The sequence below is a fragment of the Ranitomeya imitator genome, chromosome 4, assembly GCF_032444005.1.
Source record: "Ranitomeya imitator isolate aRanImi1 chromosome 4, aRanImi1.pri, whole genome shotgun sequence".
Classification (NCBI taxonomy): Eukaryota; Metazoa; Chordata; class Amphibia; order Anura; family Dendrobatidae; genus Ranitomeya; species Ranitomeya imitator.
Window position 1 is genome coordinate 604,946,568 of NC_091285.1, and position 23,378 is coordinate 604,969,945.

Consider the following 23,378-nt stretch of genomic DNA (forward strand, 5'->3'; position numbering starts at 1 on the left):
TGGCAGACTGGGTGGCGCTGTCATATACTGTAGAGCTGGGACTATAGATCCCTACAGCTATGGCAGACTGGGTGGCTGGGTCATATACTGTAGAGCTGGGACTATAGATCCCTACAGCTATGGCAGACTGGGTGGCGCTGTCATATACTGTAGAGCTGGGACTATAGATCCCTACAGCTATGGCAGACTGGGTGGCGCTGTCATATACTGTAGAGCTGGGAATACTCCTGGAGGGGAGGGGCCCCTGTTCACAGTCACGTAAAATCTTTATCAGATAAAGTCGAAGCAGCCAACTCTGCCCCTTAAACTATAAAGGGGAAAGCCCTCGGCCAGCCGTTACAATAGGCGGATTCGCCCCCATGTTGGGGACCTGCACTGGTAATGTGAGCGGGACCAAACGAGCACAGTGACAGGAGGAAACCGCATGACAGAGGCGCGCATGCGCACTATGGTCCGGACTGGGACGCCCACAGGACGCCATGCAGCTCTCCGCCGCCGTCTCCTCTATGCTGTGCGGGGTTATCCTGTGCAGCCTGCGGACCGCAGCGGTACCGGACCTGCGGCATGCACCCAACAGGATCGGTAAGGACGGGTGGTAATGCTGGAGGGTGGTCTGTGCGGGCAGCGCAGGCTCTAATTTGCAGATAACCAGAGTGCAGCTCTGCCGCCTCTGTCCCGATATACTCGGCTCCAGGTGGGAGGTCACGACAGACAATGGGAGAAAGTTTGGAAACTATTCAGCAATTCTCTCCTTTTCCCTAAACTTGTGCAGATATATGTGCAGGTGTGTGTGGCAGCAGCAGCAGCACACCTGAGCCCTGCGGTCCGCCCACTATCCCAGCAGCACACCTGAGCCCTGCGGTCCGCCCTCTATCCCAGCAGCACACCTGAGCCCTGCGGTCCGCCCACTATCCCAGCAGCACACCTGAGCCCTGCGGTCCGCCCACTATCCCAGCAGCACACCCGAGCCCTGCGGTCCGCCCACTATCCCAGCAGCACACCTGAGCCCTGCGGTCCGCCCTCTATCCCAGCAGCACACCTGAGCCCTGCGGTCCGCCCACTATCCCAGCAGCACACCTGAACCCTGCGGTCCGCCCTCTATCCCAGCAGCACACCTGAACCCTGCGGTCCGCCCACTATCCCAGCAGCACACCTGAGCCCTGCGGTCCGCCCACTATCCCAGCAGCACACCTGAGCCCTGCGGTCCGCCCACTATCCCAGCAGCACACCTGAGCCCTGCGGTCCGCCCACTATCCCAGCAGCACACCTGAGCCCTGCGGTCCGCCCACTATCCCAGCAGCACACCTGAGCCCTGCGGTCCGCCCTCTATCCCAGCAGCACACCTGAGCCCTGCGGTCCGCCCTCTATCCCAGCAGCACACCTGAGCCCTGCGGTCCGCCCACTATCCCAGCAGCCATTAGTCTGTTCCTCCAGAGGATCCTCCGCGCCTTGTAGGTATCAGGACCGTCCTTGTTGCGTCTATGCAGGGTTATGCGTCTTCGTTGCCCCTCAGGACATCTGCATTCTGTGACCATACCCAGAAGCTGATCATGGTTGCCGGCAGTTTATATTTTGCTCTTTTTTTTGTCATCTGCAATTTTGTGTTTTGTTTTTTTCCCCTCAATTTGAGATTGTATTAATTTATATGCACGATGATGAAGAAACCAGATTCCTTGTGGGGTGAATCGCCAGCACTTAGAATAAACCAACTATTGCGCCCCTAACCAAGTAATAATTCCCCCTTAAAAAAAATATTCCCACCCGAGTGCATCATTAATGTGTTTGTTACATTTTTATAAAACTTTCTCATCCAGTCACGCGTGATAAATCCCTCCAGCCTCTGCAGCCGCATAGTCTACAAGCATGGGGGGCATAGGGCAGCCACATTTGTCTGCTCTGGGCTCAAAATTTCAAATTCAAAGGCATTTGTTTGACATTTTGTGCCCCCAAAGAAGAGGGATCGCTAAGACCAAAAATGAGGCTGGTGCATGACGCAGTAAGGCTATGTGCACACGTTCAGGAATTCATGCAGAAAGTTCCTGTGGAAATCCGGACATTTCTGCCAGATTTCCGCAAGAAATCCGCATGCGTTTTTTTGCGCGTTTTTTTCCGGGCATTTCCCAATGCATTAGACAGTGGGAAATCCACGAAAAAAGCGCAAAATTAATGAACATATTCATTATTTTTCTGCAATGTGTTTTTAGTGCGGAAAAACGCACATCATGTGCACAAAAATTGCGGATTCCATTATAAATAATGGGATGCTTAATGTATGCAGATTATTTGCGGTTTTATAGCGTTTTTATAGCGCTATATATATCAGAGCGGTCACCTTTTTGGCGAAAAACTCGATCAATTAATTTCCGACGCCACTGGAGGGAAGAGTAAATTTCTCCCACAACAGAAACTCTTTCGGCCCTTTCGGAACCAGCAACAGTCCTGATTTTTTTCGTTCCAACTTAAACTGGTCCTCTACTTCCACATCTTCCGGACCCAGCCGGGCACAACGTAGGGGTAGAGTTCCCCAGACCTCTTACAAACCTTCCCCTTCATGGAGAGGCAGGCATAGGCACTCAGGATCCAGGGGGTCCAGACCGGGCAGATTTCCCACACAATGACTCCCGGTGGTATCCGGAAGACATCCTCAAGGTAGGCGACCGCCTTCACCGACGCGTGGCTCTCAGTCGTTCACGATGAATGGGTCCGCGACCTAGTGTCCTCCGTATACAAGATAGAATTCTTCTCTCTTCCACCAAATCGTTTTTCCTGCCTTCTCCTCCCAGGGCAAAGGCATCAGAGTTTTTTCTAGTCATAAGCTCTCTAAAAGAAGACGGGGTTATTATCCCGGTCCCTCAAAGCGAAACGTTTCAAGGTTTTTATTCAAACCTGTTCATTGTTCCAAAGAAGGACGGTACAGTATGGCCCATACTGGACCTAAAACCGCTGAACAAGTTCGTCAGGGTACGACTGTTTCGAATGGAATCGCTTCGTTCTGTCATCGCCTCCATGGAAAAAGACGAGTTCCTGGCGTCTATAGACATCCAGGATGCGTACCTCCACATTCCAATTTTCCCTTATCACCAGAGGTTCCTTTGCAGTTCAGGAACAACACTTCCAATTCATTGCTTTGCCTTTCGGCCTCGCCACCGCTCCCAGGGTATTTACCAAGGTCATGGCGGCCGTCGTGGCCATCCTTCACACCCGAGGCGTGGTGGTGCTACCGTATCTAGACGATATCCTCATCAAAGGCCCCTCTTTCCGCGCCTGCAAGGAGGCCGTGAATATCACAATAGATTCTCTTGCTCGCCTGGGTTGGAAGATAAACTTCAAAAAATCTTCCCCAGTATCGGCTCAGCGAATTTCCTTTCTAGGAATGATACTGGACTCGTCCCAGGGTTTGGTGCTTCTTCCCCCGGAAAAGATCTCAGCCTTACAACGGGAGGCTCAGAAACTCTCAACCTCGCACTCACTCTCTGCGCTACAGTATGAGAGTCCTCGGCAGGATGGTGGCAGCCTTGGAGGCAGTTCCATTTGCCCAATTACACCTCCGTCCCTTACAGCAGTCAGACAGTCTCTCAAGTGGTGGACATTAAAGTCCTCCCTGAATCAAGGGAAGTCTTTTCTTCCAGTACATTGGCTAGTTGTGACAACAGATGCCAGTCTTCTAAGCTGGGGAGCGGTGTTCTTACATCACACTGCTCAGGGCCGCTGGTCACTTCAAGAATCACCCCTTCTGATCAACATCTTAGAAATTCGGGCAATCAGGTTAGCTCTTCTCCAATTCCATCCCTTCCTGGCGGGTCGTCCCATCAGGATTCAGTCCGACAATGCCACTGCAGTGGCATACATCAACCGACAAGGGAGAACCCGCAGCATGGCAGCCATGAACGAGGTAGGCTACATTCTTCGTTGGGCCGAGGAAAACCGCTCAATGATTTCTGCGATTCACATCCCGGGAATGGACAATTGGGAGGCAGATTTCCTCAGTCGTCAAGGCCTCGACTCCGGGGAGTGGTTTCTCCATCCGGAGATCTTCCACCAGATCTGCTGTCATTGGGTTCTAACCCAGGCAGGTTTCTCTTCGGAAGTCATCTCTACCATTATCAGCACTAGAAAGCCTACGTCTTTGTACATTTATCATCGCACTTGGAAGACCTTCTTTTCCTGGTGCAGCGACTGGGGACGTTCTCCTCTTGAATTTTCCATTCTTTCCATCCTCAAATTTTTACAAATGGTTTGGACTTAGGTCTCGCCCTTAGTTCTCTCAAGAGGCAGATTTCAGCCCTGTCTGTTCTGTTGCAACGCAGGATTGCCAACAGATTACAAGTGAAGACGTTCATTCAGGGAGTCTCCCATAGGGTGCCACCCTATATGATGCCGTTGGAACCATGGGACCTTAATCTGGTCCTCGGAGTCTTGCAAGAAGCTCCTTGCGAACCTCTACAGGAGCTTTCCCTGTCCTTTCTTTCATGGAAGGTTGCCTTCCTGGTTGCGGTCACCTCCATTAGACAAGTCTCAGAGCTGGCGGCTTTGTCTTGTCAAGTTCCGTTTCGTTCCTGAATTTTCATCAGGATAAGGTGGTTTTGAGAACATCCCTGTCCTTTTTGCCAAAAGTTGTCTCATCCTTTCATCTCAATCAGGAGATTGTCTTACTGTCTCTCTGTCAGGCACCAGTACATCGCATCGAGAAGGCCCTCCACACACTTGATTTAGTGAGAGCTCTCAAGAGATACGTCTCGCGGACGGCGTCCTTCCGCAGGTCGGATGCCCTGTTTGTGCTCCTGGAAGGGCCAAGGAAGCGGTTTCCCGCTTCCAAGGCGACGCGATACTCTTGTTTCTGAATGTTGTTAAAAAGCGGCGCTGAATAATAGGTACCCTTAACTGCCGCCGTTAAAAGGCGTATTGGTGGTCGTTAAGAGGTTAAACCCACTTTCGTGTTGTCTGACGTATACTGAGATTAAAAGCTCACCAAGTCCTCAATGTGTGCATGTGGCCTTATACTTTTCCTCTGATTGTTCCACACCTGGTTTTGGCTTACAAATACTGAGGTAAAAAACCTCACCGATATGTGGATGGTAACATAGTAACATAGTAACATAGTTAGTAAGGCCGAAAAAAGACATTTGTCCATCCAGTTCAGCCTATATTCCATCATAATAAATCCCCAGATCTACGTCCTTCTACAGAACCTAATAATTGTATGATACAATATTGTTCTGCTCCAGGAAGACATCCAGGCCTCTCTTGAACCCCTCGACTGAGTTCGCCATCACCACCTCCTCAGGCAAGCAATTCCAGATTCTCACTGCCCTAACAGTAAAGAATCCTCTTCTATGTTGGTGGAAAAACCTTCTCTCCTCCAGATGCAAAGAATGCCCCCTTGTGCCCGTCACCTTCCTTGGTATAAACAGATCCTCAGCGAGATATTTGTATTGTCCCATTATATACTTATACATGGTTATTTGATCGCCCCTCAGTCGTCTTTTTTTTTCTAGACTAAAAAATCCTAATTTCGCTAATCTATCTGGGTATTGTAGTTCTCCCATCCCCTTTATTAATTTTGTTGCCCTCCTTTGTACTCTCTCTAGTTCCATTATATCCTTCCTGAGCACCGGTGCCCAAAACTGGACACAGTACTCCATGTGCGGTCTAACTAGGGATTTGTACAGAGGCAGTATAATGCTCTCATCATGTGTATCCAGACCTCTTTTAATGCACCCCATGATCCTGTTTGCCTTGGCAGCTGCTGCCTGGCACTGGCTGCTCCAGGTAAGTTTATCATTAACTAGGATCCCCAAGTCCTTCTCCCTGTCAGATTTACCCAGTGGTTTCCCATTCAGTGTGTAATGGTGACATTGATTCCTTCTTCCCATGTGTATAACCTTACATTTATCATTGTTAAACCTCATCTGCCACCTTTCAGCCCAAGTTTCCAACTTATCCAGATCCATCTGTAGCAGAATACTATCTTCTCTTGTATTAACTGCTTTACATAGTTTTGTATCATCTGCAAATATCGATATTTTACTGTGTAAACCTTCTACCAGATTATTAACCCCTCTGTGACCTTAGACGTACTATCCCGTCGAGGTGCCCTGGGCTTATCTGACCCTGGACGGGATAGTACGTCATAGCCGATCGGCCGCGCTCACGGGGGGAGCGCGGCCGATCGCGGCCGGGTGTCAGCTGCTTATCGCAGCTGACATCCGGCACTATGTGCCAGGAGCGGTCACGGACCGCCCCCGGCACATTAACCCCTGGCACACCGCGATCAAAGATGATCGCGATGTGCCGGCGGTGCAGGGAAGCACCGCGCAGGGAGGGGGCTCCCTGCGGGCTTCCCTGAGCCCCCCGCAGCAACGCGATGTGATCACGTTGCTGCGAGGGTCTCCTCACCTCCCTCCCTGCTCGAGCCCCGGATCCAAGATGGCCGCGGATCCGGGTCCTGCAGGGAGGGAGGTGGCTTCACAGAGCCTGCTTAGAGCAGGCACTGTGAAGGCTGCAGCGCTGCATGTCAGATCAGTGATCTGACAGAGTGCTGTGCAAACTGTCAGATCACTGATCTGTGATGTCCCCCCCGGGACAAAGTAAAAAAGTAAAAAAAAAATTTTCCAAATGTGTAAAAAAAATAAAAAAAAATATTCCAAAATAATGAAAAAAAAAAAAAAATATTATTCCCATAAATACATTTCTTCATCTAAATAAAAAAAAAAAACCAATAAAAGTACACATATTTAGTATCGCCGCGTCCGTAACGACCCGACCTATAAAACTGTCCCACTAGTTAACCCCTTCAGTAAACACCGTAAGAAAAAAAAAAAAAAAACGAGGCAAAAAACAACGCTTTATTATCATACCGCCGAACAAAAAGTGGAATAACACGCGATCAAAAGGACAGATATAAATAACCATGGTACCGCTGAAAGCGTCATATTGTCCCGCAAAAAAAGAGCCGCCATACAGCATCATCCGCAAAAAAATAAAAAAGTTATAGTCCTGAGAATAAAGCGATGCAAAAATAATTATTTTTTCTGTAAAATAGTTTTTATCGTATAAAAGCACCAAACCATAAAAAAATGATATAAATGAGGTATCGCTGTAATCGTACTGACCCGAAGAATAAAACTGATTTATCAATTTTACCAAACGCGGAACGGTATAAACGCCTCCCCCAATAGAAATTCATGAATAGCTGGCTTTTGGTCATTCTTCCTCACAAAAATCGGAATAAAAAGCGATAAAAAAATGTCACGTGCCCAAAAATGTTTTCAATAAAAACGTCAACTCGTCCCGCAAAAAACAAGACCTCACATGACTCTGTGGACCAAAATATGGAAAAATTATAGCTCTCAAAATGTGGTATTGCAAAAAATATTTTTTGCAATAAAAAGGGTCTTTCAGTGTGTGACGGCTGCCAATCATAAAAATCCGCTAAAAAACTCGCTATAAAAGTTAATCAAACCCCCCTTCATCACCCCCTTAGTTAGGGAAAAATAAAAAAAAATGTATTTATTTCCATTTTCCCATTAGGGTTAGGGCTAGGATTAGGGTTAGGGTTAGGGCTAGGGTTAGGGCTAGGGTTAGGGCTAGGGTTAGGGCTAGGGTTAGGGCTAGGGTTAGGGCTAGGGTTAGGGCTAGGGTTAGGGCTAGGGCTAGGGTTAGGGCTAGGGTTAGGGTTAGGGTTAGGGCTAGGGTTAGGGTTAGGGCTAGGGTTAGGGTTAGGGCTAGGGTTAGGGCTAGGGTTAGGGTAAGGGTTGGGGCTACAGTTAGGGTTGGGGCTAAAGTTAGGGTTAGGGTTTAGATTACATTTACAGTTGAGAATAGGGTTGGGATTAGGGTTAGAGGTGTGTCAGGGTTAGAGGTGTGGTTAGGGTTACCGTTGGAATTAGGGTTAGGGGTGTGTTTAGATTAGGGTTTCAGTTATAATTGGGGGGTTTCCACTGTTTCGGCACATCAGGGGCTCTCCAAACACGACATGGCGTCCGATCTCAATTCCAGCCAATTCTGCGTTGAAAAAGTAAAACAGTGCTCCTTCCCTTCCGAGCTCTCCTGTGTGCCCAAACAGGGGTTTACCCCAACATATGGGGTATCAGCGTACTCAGGACAAATTGGACAACAACTTTTGTGGACCAATTTCTCCTGTTACCCTTGGGAAAATACAAAACTGGGGGCTAAAAAATATTTTTTGTGGGAAAACAAAAAGATTTTTTATTTTCACGGCTCTGCGTTATAAACTGTAGTGAAACACTTGGGGCTTCAAAGTTCTCACAACACATCTAGATAAGTTCATTGAGGGGTCTAGTTTCCAATATGGGGTCACTTGTGGGGGGTTTCTACTGTTTAGGTACATTAGGGGCTCTGCAAACGCAATGTGACGCCTGCAGACCATTCCATCTAAGTCTGCATTCCAAATGGCGCTCCTTCCCTTCCGAACCCTCCCATGCGCCCAAACGGTGGTTCCCCCCCACATATGGGGTATCAGCGTACTCAGGACAAATTGGACAACAACATTTAGGGTCCAATTTCTCCTGCTAACCTTGGAAAAATACAAAACTGGGGGCTAAAATATAATTTTTGTGGAAAAAAAAATATTTTTTATTTGCATGGCTCTGCGTTATAAACTGTAGTGAAATACTTGGGGGTTCAAAGCTCTCACAACACATCAAGATGAGTTCCTTAGGGGGTCTACTTTCCAAAATGGTGTCACTTGTGGGGGGTTTCTACTGTTTAGGTACATTAGGGGCTCTGCAAACGCAATGTGACGCCTGCAGACCATTCCATCTAAGTCTGCATTCCAAATGGCGCTCCTTCCCTTCCGAACCCTCCCATGCGCCCAAACGGTGGTTCCCCCCCACATATGGGGTATCAGCGTACTCAGGACAAATTGGACAACAACTTTTGGGGTCCAATTTCTCCTGTTACCCTAGGGAAAATACAAAACTGGGGGCTAAAAAATAATTTTTGTGGGAAAAAAATTTTGTTTTATTTTTATGGCTCTGCATTATAAACTTCTGTGAAGCCCTTGGTGGGTCAAAGTGCTCACCACACATCCAGATAAGTTCCTTAGGGGGTCTACTTTCCAAAATGGTGTCACTTGTGGGGGGTTTCAATGTTTAGGCACATCAGTGGCTCTCCAAACGCAACATGGCGTCCCATCTCAATTCCTGTCAATTTTGCATTGAAAAGTCAAACTGCGCTCCTTCCCTTCCGAGCTCTCCCATGCGCCCAAACAGTGGTTTACTGCCACATATGGGGTATCAGCGTACTCAGGACAAATTGGACAACAACTTTTGAGGTCCAATTTCTTCTCTTACCCTTGGAAAAATAAAAAATTGGGGGCAAAAATATAATTTTTGTGAAAAAATATGATTTTTTATTTTTACGGTTCTGCATTATAAACTTCTGTGAAGCACTTGGTGGGTCAAAGTGCTCACCACACATCCAGATAAGTTCCTTAGGGGGTCTACTTTCCAAAATGGTGTCACTTGTGGGGGGTTTCAATGTTTAGGCACATCAGTGGCTCTCCAAACGCAACATGGCGTCCCATCTCAATTTCTGTCAATTTTGCATTGAAAAGTCAAACTGCGCTCCTTCCCTTCCGAGCTCTCCCATGCGCCCAAACAGTGGTTTACTGCCACATATGGGGTATCAGCGTACTCAGGACAAATTGGACAACAACTTTTGAGGTCCAATTTCTTCTCTTACCCTTGGAAAAATAAAAAATTGGGGGCAAAAATATAATTTTTGTGAAAAAATATGATTTTTTATTTTTACGGTTCTGCATTATAAACTTCTGTGAAGCACTTGGTGGGTCAAAGTGCTCACCACACATCCAGATAAGTTCCTTAGGGGGTCTACTTTCCAAAATGGTGTCACTTGTGGGGGGTTTCAATGTTTAGGCACATCAGTGGCTCTCCAAACGCAACATGGCGTCCCATCTCAATTCCTGTCAATTTTGCATTGAAAAGTCAAATAGCGCTCCTTCCCTTCCGAGCTCTCCCATGCGCCCAAACAGTGGTTTACTGCCACATATGGGGTATCAGCGTACTCAGGACAAATTGGACAACAACTTTTTGGGTCCAATTTCTCCTGTTACCCTTGGTAAAATAAAACAAATTGGAGCTGAAGTAAATTTTTTGTGTAAAAAAGTTAAATGTTCATTTTTATTTAAACATTCCAAAAATTCCTATTAAACACCTGAAGGGTTAATAAACTTCTTGAATGTGGTTTTGAGCACCTTGAGGGGTGCAGTTTTTAGAATGGTGTCACACTTGGGCATTTTCTATCATATAGACCCCTCAAAATGACTTCAAATGAGACGTGGTCCCTAAAAAAAAATGGTGTTGTAAAAATGAGAAATTGCTGGTCAACTTTTAACCCTTATAACTCCCTAACAAAAAAAAAAATTGGTTCCAAAATTATGCTGATGTAAAGGAGACATGTGGGAAATGTTACTTATTAAGTATTTTGTGTGACATATCTCTGTGATTTAATTGCATAAAAATTCAAAGTTTGAAAATTGCGAAATTTTCAAAATTTTCGCCAAATTTCCGTTTTTTTCACAAATAAACGCAGGTACTATCAAAGAAATTTTACCACTATCATGAAGTACAATATGTCACGAGAAAACAATGTCAGAATCACCAGGATCCGTTGAAGCGTTTCGGAGTTATAACCTCATAAAGGGACAGTGGTCAGAATTGTAAAAATTGGCCTGGTCATTAACGTGCAAACCACCCTTGGGGGTAAAGGGGTTAATGAATATGTTGAAGAGAATAGGTCCCAATACCGACCTCTGCGGTACCCCACTGGTCACAGCGACCCAGTTAGAGACTATACCATTTATAACCACCCTCTGCTTTCTATCACTAAGCCAGTTACTAACCCATTTACACACATTTTCCCCCAGGCCAAGCATTCTCATTTTGTGTACCAACCTCTTGTGCGGCACGGTATCAAACGCTTTGGAAAAATCGAGATATACCACGTCCAATGACTCACCGTGGTCCAGCCTATAGCTTACCTCTTCATAAAAACTGATTAGATTGGTTTGACAGGAGCGATTTCTCATAAACCCATGCTGATATGGAGTTAAACAGTTATTCTCATTGAGATAATCCAGAATAACATCCCTCAGAAACCCTTCAAATATTTTACCAACAATAGAGGTTAGACTTACTGGCCTATAATTTCCAGGTTCACTTTTAGAGCCCTTTTTGAATATTGGCACCACAACTGCTATGCGCCAGTCCTGCGGAACAGACCCAGTCGCTATAGAGTCCCTAAAAATAAGAAATAATGGTTTATCTATTACATTACTTAGTTATCTTAGTACTCGTGGGTGTATGCCATCCGGACCCGGAGATTTATCTATTTTAATCTTATTTAGCCGGTTTCGCACCTCTTCTTGGGTTAGATTGGTGACCCTTAATATAGGGTTTTCATTGTTTCTTGGGATTTCACCTAGCATTTCATTTTCCACCGTGAATACCGTGGAGAAGAAGGTGTTTAATATGTTAGCTTTTTCCTCGTCATCTACAACCATTCTTTCCTCACTATTTTTTAAGGGGCCTACATTTTCAGTTTTTATTCTTTTACTATTGATATAGTTGAAGAACAGTTTGGGATTAGTTTTACTCTCCTTAGCAATGTGCTTCTCTGTTTCCTTTTTGGCAGCTTTAATTAGTTTTTTAGATAAAGTATTTTTCTCCCTATAGTTTTTTAGAGCTTCAATGGTGCCATCCTGCTTTAGTAGTGCAAATGCTTTCTTTTTACTGTTAATTGCCTGTCTTACTTCTTTGTTTAGCCACATTGGGTTTTTCCTATTTCTAGTCCTTTTATTCCCACAAGGTATAAACCGCTTACACTGCCTATTTAGGATGTTCTTAAACATTTCCCATTTATTATCTGTATTATTAGTTCTGAGGATATTGTCCCAGTCTACCAGATTAAGGGCATCTCTAAGCTGGTCAAACTTTGCCTTCCTAAAGTTCAGTGTTTTTGTGACTCCCTGACAAGTCCCCCTAGTGAAAGACAGGTGAAACTGTACAATATTGTGGTCGCTATTTCCTAGATGCCCGACCACCTGCAGATTTGTTATTCTGTCAGGTCTATTAGATAGTATTAGGTCTAAAAGTGCTGCTCCTCTGGTTGGATTCTGCACCAATTGTGAAAGATAATTTTTCTTGGTTATTAGCAGAAACCTGTTGCCTTTATGGGTTTCACAGGTTTCTGTTTCCCAGTTAATATCCGGGTAGTTAAAGTCCCCCATAACCAGGACCTCATTATGGGTTGCAGCTTCATCTATCTGCTTTAGAAGTAGACTTTCCATGGTTTCTGTTATATTTGGGGGTTTGTAACAGACCCCAATGAGAATTTTGTTACCATTTTTCCCTCCATGAATTTCGACCCATATGGACTCGACATCCTCATTTCCTTCGCTAATATCCTCCCTTAAAGTGGACTTTAGACAAGACTTTACATAGAGACAAACCCCTCCTCCTCTCCGATTTTTACGATCCTTTCTAAACAGACTGTAACCCTGTAAGTTAACTGCCGAGTCATAGCTTTCATCTAACCATGTCTCGGTTATTCCCACTATGTCAAAGTTACCTGTAGATATTTCTGCTTCTAGTTCTTCCATCTTGTTTGTCAGGCTTCTGGCGTTTGCGAGCATGCAGTTTAGAGGATTTTGTTTTGTTCCAATCACCTCGCTGTGGATTGTTTTAGAAATGTTCTTACCTCCCTTCTGAGTATGTTTTCCTGGGTCTTCTTTGTTCAAGTCTAATGTTTTTCTTCCCGTCCCCTCTTCTTCTAGTATGCAAACATGTAAAGTATTTGGTGCGGAAATTTCAACATTTCTTAGGAAAAACGCTGCGTAAAATAGACACACTTTGATGCGTTTTGTTGCTGATTTTCCCCACTCATTGGTATGAGTAAAAACTGCAAGAATTGACATACTGCCGATTTATATCTGCACAGAATATAAAGTATCATGCGCGTAAGACTTGAGGATTCTCATTTACTTTTCTGGCATCAGGAAACCCTTTAGTGCAGAGAAAAACGTGACCAATCTGCAACGTGTGTGCAGTTCCTTAGGGGTGAGATTGTCTCCTCTAGCAAAAAGCAGCAGATTCCTTGGCTGACACCACCACTGACGAGATTAGACTGGCAGCTAGGTGTACTTTCCTTATGAAGTCAGCCTGTAGGTCCCTACGGCTAAAGAACTGGCAGTGAGAGAACCTAGCTTTAGATTTGTAACGGGTTATTCCCTGTGATCGCATTCATTCGATCAGGGATCCTTTTTCTATTAATAATGGTCCCCTTCACATATTAATAATGCCCACCTTGTGCCTGCCTCCATGTGATATTGCCCCTTTTTTAGTGAATTAAAGGGAATCTGTCACTCCCAAAATCGTATATGAGCTAAGGCCACCGGCATCAGGGGCTTATCTACAGCATTCTGTAATGCTATAGATAAGCCCCCGATGTAACCTGAAAGGAAAGATAAACAGGTTATAGTATACTCACCCAGGGGCGGTCCCGGTTCGTTTCAGGTCCGATGGGTGTCGCGGTCTGGTCCAGCACCTCCTATCTTCATACAATGACGTCCTCTTCTTGTCTTCCTGCCGGGCCTCTCTGACCTTTCCTTGCGCACTGCAGTACTTTGCTCTGCCCTCAACAGGGCAGACAAAGTACGCCTGTGCCGGAGCTGCGGCAGGAAGACAAGAAGAGGACGTCATCTTATGAAGATAGGAGGTCCCGGACCCGGACTGCGACCCCCCCATCGGACCCAGACCGCAGCGGGACCACCCCCGGGTGAGTATAATCTAACCTGTTTTTTTTACCTTTCAAGATACATCGGGGCTTATCTACAACATTACAGAATGCTGTAGATAAGCCCCTGATGCCGGTGGCCTTAGCTCATATACGATTTTTGGGTTACAGACTCTCGCCCCTGGGTGAGTATAATATAACGTCTTTTTCTCCTCTTTCAGGAAACATCGGGGGCTTATCTACAGCATTACAGAATGCTGTAGATAAGCCCCTGATGCCGGTGGGCTTACCTCACCCGCGAATTTCGGGGTGACAGGTTCCCTTTAAAAGACTGAAATTTGCATAACCCTAGTTCCATGATGAGTCATACAGCTTCACTTCTCCTTCCTGGAGTTTTCGGCCCGGCGCAGGTGGTGCGAGGACGTGATGTCATCATGGCGCCCACCTCCTTCTGCCCCTTCCCTCACACTATTAAGCATATAGCAATGGTGCAGGTGGGAACCAGTGCTTCTCTGCTTACTGAGAAATGACATGGCCTTGTACATAGCCCTTACGGGGTCTGTTCACACTTGAATTATCGTAGTATGCAAACCTGTCAACTGTTCTGATTTTTGCATGACCATCTCGAATTTTCAGATACAGTCCCGGCAAATTTGAGGAGTCGAATACTGAAAGTTATGTAAACCCCACTCAAAAAAAATGGATGGGTCGAGGGTGTTTTCAGGAGGGTTGGGGGCATTCCTGGGAGCGGTGGGGCGGGATTTAAACATTCCTATTCCCTCTACAGAAATGTTGGCAAGTATGAGCATTTCCACTAGGAAAGCTCCAAGCTCCCGACATACATATGCTATACATGTCCATAGATGTCAATTAGTCACATGGAGGTCAAAACGGTCTTTTTGGACTCCATTGGCCAATTAATGTCCGCATACTGCAAAAAAAAAAGTGTGGAATAATGTATAAGGTCAACCATAAGTGACGAAAACCACTGACCCTATCCGTCACAGACATGCGCTAAATGTTTACATGTGTATGTAATGCAGTTTTCAATTGCTTTCCATAACATCTGTTTAATGAATGCCACACTAGCCTGTGGGTGATGGATGCCACTGATGGGCACTCCCTTTATTGTATAGGTTGGTAACTTTTTCTGCTGTATATGTTAAACACACGGAGGAAAAAGCTATGTGGACAGGACCTTAAATATCTGCTTTTTGATCTGCTGAAATATCATTTATTTTTTTAGCTGTTGTGGGAGCTGGGGTCGGAGGAACATCCACAGCTTATTTCTTGCGACAGAAGTTCGGGAACCACGTCCAGATTGACATCATTGAAAAGGGAGAGGTAGGAGGTCGCCTCTCAACCGTAGAAATGGAAGGGAAGCATTATGAATCTGGGGGGTCCGTTATACACCCTCTGAATCTGCACATGAAATCATTTGTGAAGGAGTTGGGTGAGTAACAATTAAAATAAGAGACATAAGAACCTTTAGTTTAGAAAGGATAAATGCACCGTATCGCTATATTAGTATAAGTGTATAAGTGGGACTGCTGGGCGGCTTCTTTATTCCTCGCAATTCTCGGACTGGCTGTCGGCTCTCCTGACCCAAGCTTGACAGCATGTCTTTCTATGCAGCTGTCACCCTTGAGCTGGGACAGCCGATGGCCAGTCCGAGCATTACGCTGCGATCCTCATCTGAGTTATACAGCTGTCTGACTCTTCCCTTAAGCTGTATTAGATCCTGCCTTAGTAAGTGACAGATTTTGATGTCAGACAAAAAGACGTAAAGCTTTTGAGTCTTTACAGCCTTTTTTCTATGTAAGTAGTAAGACAGCCTGGGATATAACCCGTGACTTTTCCCTTCTAGGTCTCAATGCTCGCTCACCAAATGAAAATCTGGTTGGAATCTATAATGGAGATGAATTTGTTTTTCAAGAGAGTGAATGGTTTTTGGTTAATATCTTCAAAATGATCTGGAATTATGGTCTCAATTTCCTGCGAATGTACATGTGGGTGGAAGACATGATGGATAAATTCATGAGGTTTGTACATTTTTGATTCAAACGTTTTACAGGATATCTTACATTGTTTGCTCTTTCTGCCTCTTACCATCCCCCATCATCAGTGACAATTGGGTGCCATGTATATATGGAGGTGCCTGGCAGCCATCAGGCACAGTGCATGCCCTCTACATTAGTCACAGCATTCTGCCTCAGACAATATTCACATGTTCATTTAAGATCCGTTCATACCGGCCAAGGGCCAAATAAGAGACTAGTTCAGCGCCACCCCTGGCCAGCTTTTCCAGATGATTGACAGGTCTTTCAATATGTAGAAGATACAAAAGGAAATTAAGCCAGCTCACCACATTCCAGGTGCAGAAAAAAAAACGGGTCTTTGTTAAAGCTCCTTGGGTAAAAATCTTCAAAATTTTATTTCAATAATTAAAACATGACAATGGACATGCTCCAAGACAACACCATGTGTGCACACAGGGAACAGCAAGCAACGCGTTTCAATCGTAAAAGTGATCTTTATCAAAGCCTTTATCTTTGATAAAGATCGCTCTTGCGACCGAAACGCGTCGCTTGCTGTCCCTGAGTGCACACATGGTGCGGTTTTGGAACATGTCCATTGTCATGTTTTAATTATTGAAATAAAATTTTGAAGATTTTTACCCAAGGAGCTCGAGCAAAGACCCTTTTTTTTTCCTTTCAATATGTTCCCTAATGTGAAAGACCAGACAGTCCTCTGCATCGGCGCTAGGAGAAGCTGGGGCATTTCAGAGAAAAATATACCTTCCTTAAATCGTGTAGGCAGGCACGGATTCATGCTGCCCATAGTTGCAGTAGCATAAATGAAGTGACAGGTTCCTGTTAGAAACATATCCATGAAATTTAAAGTCTATCCTTCCATTGAGATCCCTTAGAAATAAAAAAAAAGTGTCCCTTCTGCCTGCAATACTTCCAATTTTATAGCAACTGCAATTACATTTTTGAAAGACTGCAGGGGTTAATCTGCTTTTGTGGTTTCACCACACATCGTGAATTACACCATAGATATTTGGGTCACTTTACCATGTCACTGTTCAGAACACTATCACTAATTGGCACTCGGGTATTTCCCATTGGATTTCCTTAACACCCAACCTAATTTTTGGTAGAACTGCTAAGGCTTTTGTTACACTCTTGAAAGTTCGAAATGGGGAACCTTTATTCTACTTGGTACTTATTGTGTAAATTGGATGTAGTTAAGTAGCTCTGTGCGTCTTCATTCTAGTTCTTCTCTGTGGAATAGAGAATATTGTTTTAAGCCTGAAGCTCCACATTACCTCCATCTGAGAGTCTTATTTTTTATATTATTCTGAACTTCTTTTGCCCAATCGGCTGATGCCATATGTAGTTAACACCTATTTTTTTTTTTTTATTGTTGACAGGATCTACCGGTATCAGACCTTTGACTTTTCGTTCTCCAGCACCGAGTCTTTGCTTCATGCTATGGGTGGAAATGATTTCACCACAAAGGTAAATGTGACCATAGATGAAGTTCTGCAGAAAGCTGGCTTCTCTCAGAGGTTCATCGATGAGATCGTGGCTCCAACTATGAGAGTCAACTACGGACAAGGAGTGGATGTCAACGGCTTTGTTGGTAAGTGCTCAAACTGGAGTAAAAAAGTGCTCAACTTCCCTCGGCCTTTCGGCCAAGTACAAAACTTCGCAAATTTTGTCATTGTGCATAGAGCAGTGTTCCCCCAACTCCGGTCCTCAAGAGCCACCAACAGGTCATGTTTTCAGGATTTCCATAGTAGTTCACAGATGATGGAATTATTGCCTGTGAAGTTGATGCAATTATCACCTGTGCAATATTAAGGAAATCTTGAAAACATGACCTGTTGGTGGCTCTTGAGGACCGCAGTTGGGGAACACTGCTTTATAGAGTAAAACGAATGTAGATGGCACCTGGAATCATCACCTAGCTGCATGTAGCTGAGGATGGGGCCATCAGAATATGTAGGGTGCACACTTGATGGATGTGAAATTAAACATTTTACAGCTTTCTAATATACCTTTTTGTTTCTCAAATCACCATCAATTATTAAAATTTCTGGGGGGTATGGCCTGGACATGGTATCGAGAGGACGCACACTAAGAGCTCTCCTCTGACCGTACACGCAATTTACAGCCTCCCACATGCTGTCCGTTATGGGAAAGAAAGACGAGACCAGAGCCAGAGGTTAATCTGAGGTCCCCCATCTCTATCGGCACGTCTGGTATACAGCGTTTATCTGCGGGCTCCTCTTCCCGCGTGGCACAGGGGATTCTGATATGGAGAACACCATAATTTATTTGAAACATCATATTGCATCTATCCCTACTAAACAAGACATGGACGCCGTCCTCTGTTTGGTGCGTGCACCTTTTCTAGCACATGATAGCTGATCTTATTAGCGGACAGACCTCCCCTAATAGCCGCAGGTAGAATCGTGATCTACCCATGGTTGTTAACATGTTAAATGCCGCTGTCAAACTGACAGCGGCATTTAATATGCCTGCCACAGGAAGTGCATCCATACCTCCTCCCATCGGCACCTGTGTCACATGACCACAGGTCGCCGACGGGTCAGCATGACAACCAGAGGTCTCCTGGAGACCTTTATGGTTGTCACTGCCAGATTGCTATGAGCGCTGCCTGGTGGTTGGCGCTCATAGCAAGTGAGGTATTCTGCTACATACAGGTGATTTGATTATCACCTATATGCAGCAGAGCCAATAGAGTTATGGCAGCTTCTAGTCTCCCATGGACACTATTGAAGCATGCCAAAAGTAAAAAAAAAAAAAAAAAGTTATTAAAAATATAAAAAAATATAAAAGTTCAAATCACCCCCCTTTAGCCCCATTAAAAATAAAACAATAAGAAAAAAAATCAAACTTGCATATATTTGGTATCACTGCTTTCAGAATCGCCCAATCTGTCAATGAAAAATAAAAGGATTAACCTGATCGCTAAACGCCATAGCGACAAAAAAATTAAAAACATCAGAATTACATTTTCAAGCCTTCCATGTTCCATTAAAATGCAATAATGGGCGATCAAGAGATCGTATCGGCACTAAAATGGTATTATTAAAAGCGTCAGCTCGGCACGCAAAAAATAAACTGTCTCTCAACCCGAGATCACGAAAAATGGAGACTCTACGGGTATCAGACAATGGCGCAATTTTTTTTATTTTTTTTTTACTAAAGTTTGAAGTTTTTTTTTACCACTTAGTTAAAAAAAGAACCTAGACATGTTTGGTGTCTATGAACTCATAATGACCTGGGGAATCATAATGGCAGGTCAGTTTAGTGAACCTAGCAAAAAAGCCAAACAAAAAACAAGGATGGGATTGCACTTTTTTTTGCAATTTCACCGCACTTGGAATTTTTTTTTCCTGTTTTCCAGTACACGATCTGTTAAAACCAATGGTGGCATTCAAAAGTACAACTTGTCCCGCAACAAAAAGCCCTCACATGGCCATATTGATGGAAAAATTAAAAAGTTATAGCTCTGGGAAGAAGGGGAGCGAAAAGCAGAAACGCAAAAAACGGAAAATGTCCCGTGGGTTAAGAGGTTAATAATCGTCAACTTTTTTAGTGTTACTATTGAACATAATTAGAATATTCTGTTTTCATATCAATGTTAAAACACATTAAAAATATTTAAAGTAAAGAATTATTAAAAACTCTGTATGCTGTCAATAAATGGAAATTGTAATCATGTTAAAATCTGATGCACTATGAGTCTTGTTGCATATGTTGGAGCAAACGACAGGTAGCTGAACCTGTATTTGTGATATTTTAGTTACAATGATCCTAAATATTTGTTCTCTAGGGGCAGTGTCTCTAGCTGGTACTGATTCTGGACTTTGGGCAGTGGAAGGAGGTAACAACCTAGTTTGCACTGGGCTTCTCTATGCTTCAAAGGCCCAACTAGTTAAGGGCACAGTTACCTCTGTGCAAGAGAAAGCTCGTCCTACAAAATCAGGTAAGTTTCTCTATGTTTTTTACAAATTTTTACTGGCTACACAAGTTTTTTTTTAGTTTTTTTTTAAATATCCTTATTTTGAGGAGAGGAAAAGGAAGGAGGGGTAATTCACATGGCTGGGTTTCATGGGAGTACCATTATGTTGGGGTTTGGGGCTATCTGCAAGCCCCTGGCTGTCATAACAAACTATTTGCACCTCACAATCGCCTCACATGGATGCCTCACTAGGATTGTGCTATTTAAAATGCCGTTCTTAAAGATTGAGAGCAGAATTTAAGAGTTATGCTCTAATTACTGCCATTTCAGGAAGAAGGAGGCTGTATAAGACAGCCAGCATCGCCCTGTATGGTGTGGGCTGACATCCTGATCCTCCACCATAACCCCCCTACCTAGCCAACATTATGGAACTTTCATTCCTGTAATAAATAAGATTTATATATATATATATATATATATATATATATATATATATATATATATATATATATATATATATATAAAAAATTATATAATTAGAATATATCGTGTAAGTGGCTTCCAAACCCCCAATTTTCCTGATGATGACAGAGAAAGAGCTGGCACCTTAGGAGTTCAGAAAGTCTATTCCAAGGAGCATAATTATTGATTATGGTTCAATCTGTAGTTTCATTCCGTACATATGAATTCTGAATATTTTATGCCATGTTTCCATGTTTTCTATATCCATCTTTCATTATTTTGTTAATTATTTGCCATTTTATTTTAGGAGATACAGTGAAACTGTATGAAGTCAATTATGAGACTGACCAAGGGCCCTCACTAGGCTTGTATGATATTGTAATCATTGCTACTCCACTCGCTAAGGAAATTACCAACATTAAATTCCTCGATTTTGACCTACCAATCGAGGCCTCCAAGCCATACCAGCAGACGGTGGCCACCTTTGTTCACGGACAGATCAACGCTTCTTTCTTTGGTTACCCGAAGCCATCGCAATTTTCTGTATCAGAAATATTAACTACTGATGCACCCAAACTCTTCATCAATAGCATCGGCACCGTGTCTCCTGTGACACCAGAGTCTGAAAGTCCCAAGTCCTCTGATACCAAAGTCTGGAAGATCTTCTCGCCGGAGCCCCTCACTGATGAACAGTTGCGTCTCTTGTTCGAGTCCTATCATGCAGTTATTGTAAAGAAATGGTTGGCTTATCCGCAGTACAACCCTCCCGAAAAATTACCTCCTATAATATTGCACCATGACATTTATTATCTGAACAGTATAGAGTTGGCAGCCAGTGCCATGGAGATGTGTGCCATCTCCGCCAAGAATATTGCCCTTTTGTCGTACCACCGCTGGTATGGGCAAGATGGACAAATCGACCAGGAGGATCTAGCCGAACGTCTCAAGTCCGAGTTATAATTTTGTTATTTTTATGAAACCTCTTCTGTGATCTTCTCACCTAGAAACCTGTTTGATATGATGTTGAATGAAAAAGGCCAATTCTGCCAACTTTTTCTTTATTTAGCTGTAATTCTGCCAGTCACTTGCCCACGATGCTTTTGTCTGTTGTCATCACACCTTAGCTAAAAGTGGTTAAAGGTCTTCCTCTCGAAAGACATTGCTATAAATGCCTGGTGGATACAGGTCATACATTTCTCTCAAAAACAGGGGTCCACTGACTCGCCTGTTCTGGGAGGTGTTTGACCACCAAGGGATCTTCTTGAGAACCCTCGTTCTGGAGATGCCTAGATACAGGTCCCACCTCTGGATATGCTATAAATGCCTTTCATCAGACAGCCCCTTTATCTATAACCTGCCAGCACCAATCCATGTCTGATTTATACTGCAGCCAGCGATGCCGTTTACTGGTAGATTAATGCCCCCACACCACAGCTTTCCTTGTAGTCTTACCAGGACAATGCTGCATATAATTAAACTACATACAGTTTAATCATAGTTTTCTGAAGTGCAATCCCATTGACTGCAATATAACTCCCTTTGTTCTAATTTTTTCTTTTCGATCAGGCAAAAATATTAAAATTTTTCCATTTTAATTAAAAAAAATGTTTGTAGCTATCACTGTTAATCAAGTTATGGAGCCCCTGGGGTTCTTTTAATTCCTTTTGCAGAATGTCTCCCAAATGTGCCCAGCATTAGTCACCCATGCTCAGGCTGGATGTGTAATGGACACAGTCAGCACCTGGAGGGCCCCATTGACCTACAATAGGCCTTGTGCACACCACATTGCACTAACTTTGCCTTAAAATAGATCTGAGCTCAGCCTCTAATGCCTCTTCAGTTTCTTATTTTGTGAATATTATTAGATCTTGTTACACGAAAACAAGATTTCTGTCGATGTAAATTGAAACATCCGCTCCTCCTGCGTAACTACAAACTATGAGAACTGAGGTTCTTACATCCAGGCCTCCTTTTTGATATTTTTTTTTCTTCCTTAACATAGCAGAAAATGAAAACTGTCAACGAAGTATACATACCACTATTCTCACGCCGGCAGTAAATGACCTGTTAACACTAATGTTTAACATTTTGAAGAAAAAAAAATAAAGGAAAAATTAGTAACAGAAGTCCTGAAAAACCTGTGTTTACTGAGCGAACTGATGGGTTAAAGGGAATCTGTCAGCAGGGTTTGGCCTCAATTTATATGGGCATGTAGTTCTTTCAAAGACATATCCATTAATACCTTTCCATGGCCTGGTCCATTACTGAGAAATCGGTTTTATGCAAATTGTGCTAAAGAGTTTCCCTTAATTTACAGGGAATCTGTGAGCATAAAATGACTGTTCAAACCAAGCACAGGTGCTCGGTGTACTCTTGATGTAACCAAACGGCTCAATGCACCATCCCACCTATTTGTTTTCCATCTACCCCACCTTCCTCTAACTTCATTGACAGCACTTTGTAGGAACCAGAGGAGAGCAGAGATGGATGATGGACAAGTAGGTGGGAAGGTGCAGTCAGCTGTTCGATCACACCAAGCACCTTGAATAGTAATTTTTTTTACCTTGCTTTTACCTGCGGATTTTTCAGAATCTGCACGGAAAAATCCGCACTGCAACGTGTGCACATACCCTTAAGGATTCAAGACTATAATTGGCATAAATTGACCACAATGCTTATTTAAGGTTTACCAATAAATAATCAATAACCGCTCCGTTCCATTTGGTTCTAGCTGATAACCAATCAATAATCACTGTACTTATTCATGGCCTAAAGCGTTGGCTCCCTTGAAATTGTTCCAGAAAATTAAGTATTTCTCCCAGAAAATTATTGTAATGATACTTGTTATACACATTTATTTCTTTTGTACATATTGGAAGAACACAAAAAAAAATCAAGAAACAAAGGCAAATTGAACATCATTTCACACAAGACCCCAAAAATGGGCTTGACAAAATTGATGGAACCTTTCCAAAATTGTGGGTAAACAACCTTGTTTCAAGTATGTGATCTTCGTCCCAACTTGCCTGTGGCAAGTAAAAAATAATCTCAAGATTACAAGTCTATCTCCAGACATATTGATATTCCTTTGTCCATGGTGTGCAACATAATCAGGACGTTTACAACCCATGGAGTGTAGC

The 23,378-nt window shown here is 43.7% G+C and overlaps 1 protein-coding gene across 1 annotated transcript; it reads left to right on the forward strand.

The window, feature by feature from the left end:
- Nucleotides 1-432: 432 nt before the first annotated feature.
- Nucleotides 433-22,364, forward strand: PCYOX1 (prenylcysteine oxidase 1). Its single transcript, XM_069766541.1, has 6 exons — nucleotides 433-582; nucleotides 15,023-15,229; nucleotides 15,644-15,818; nucleotides 17,213-17,424; nucleotides 19,648-19,800; nucleotides 20,546-22,364. The coding sequence occupies exons 1-6, from the start codon at nucleotides 480-482 to the stop codon at nucleotides 21,196-21,198; spliced, it is 1,503 nt and encodes a 500-aa protein (XP_069622642.1). The 5' UTR covers nucleotides 433-479; the 3' UTR covers nucleotides 21,199-22,364.
- The last annotated feature ends 1,014 nt before the right edge of the window (nucleotides 22,365-23,378 follow it).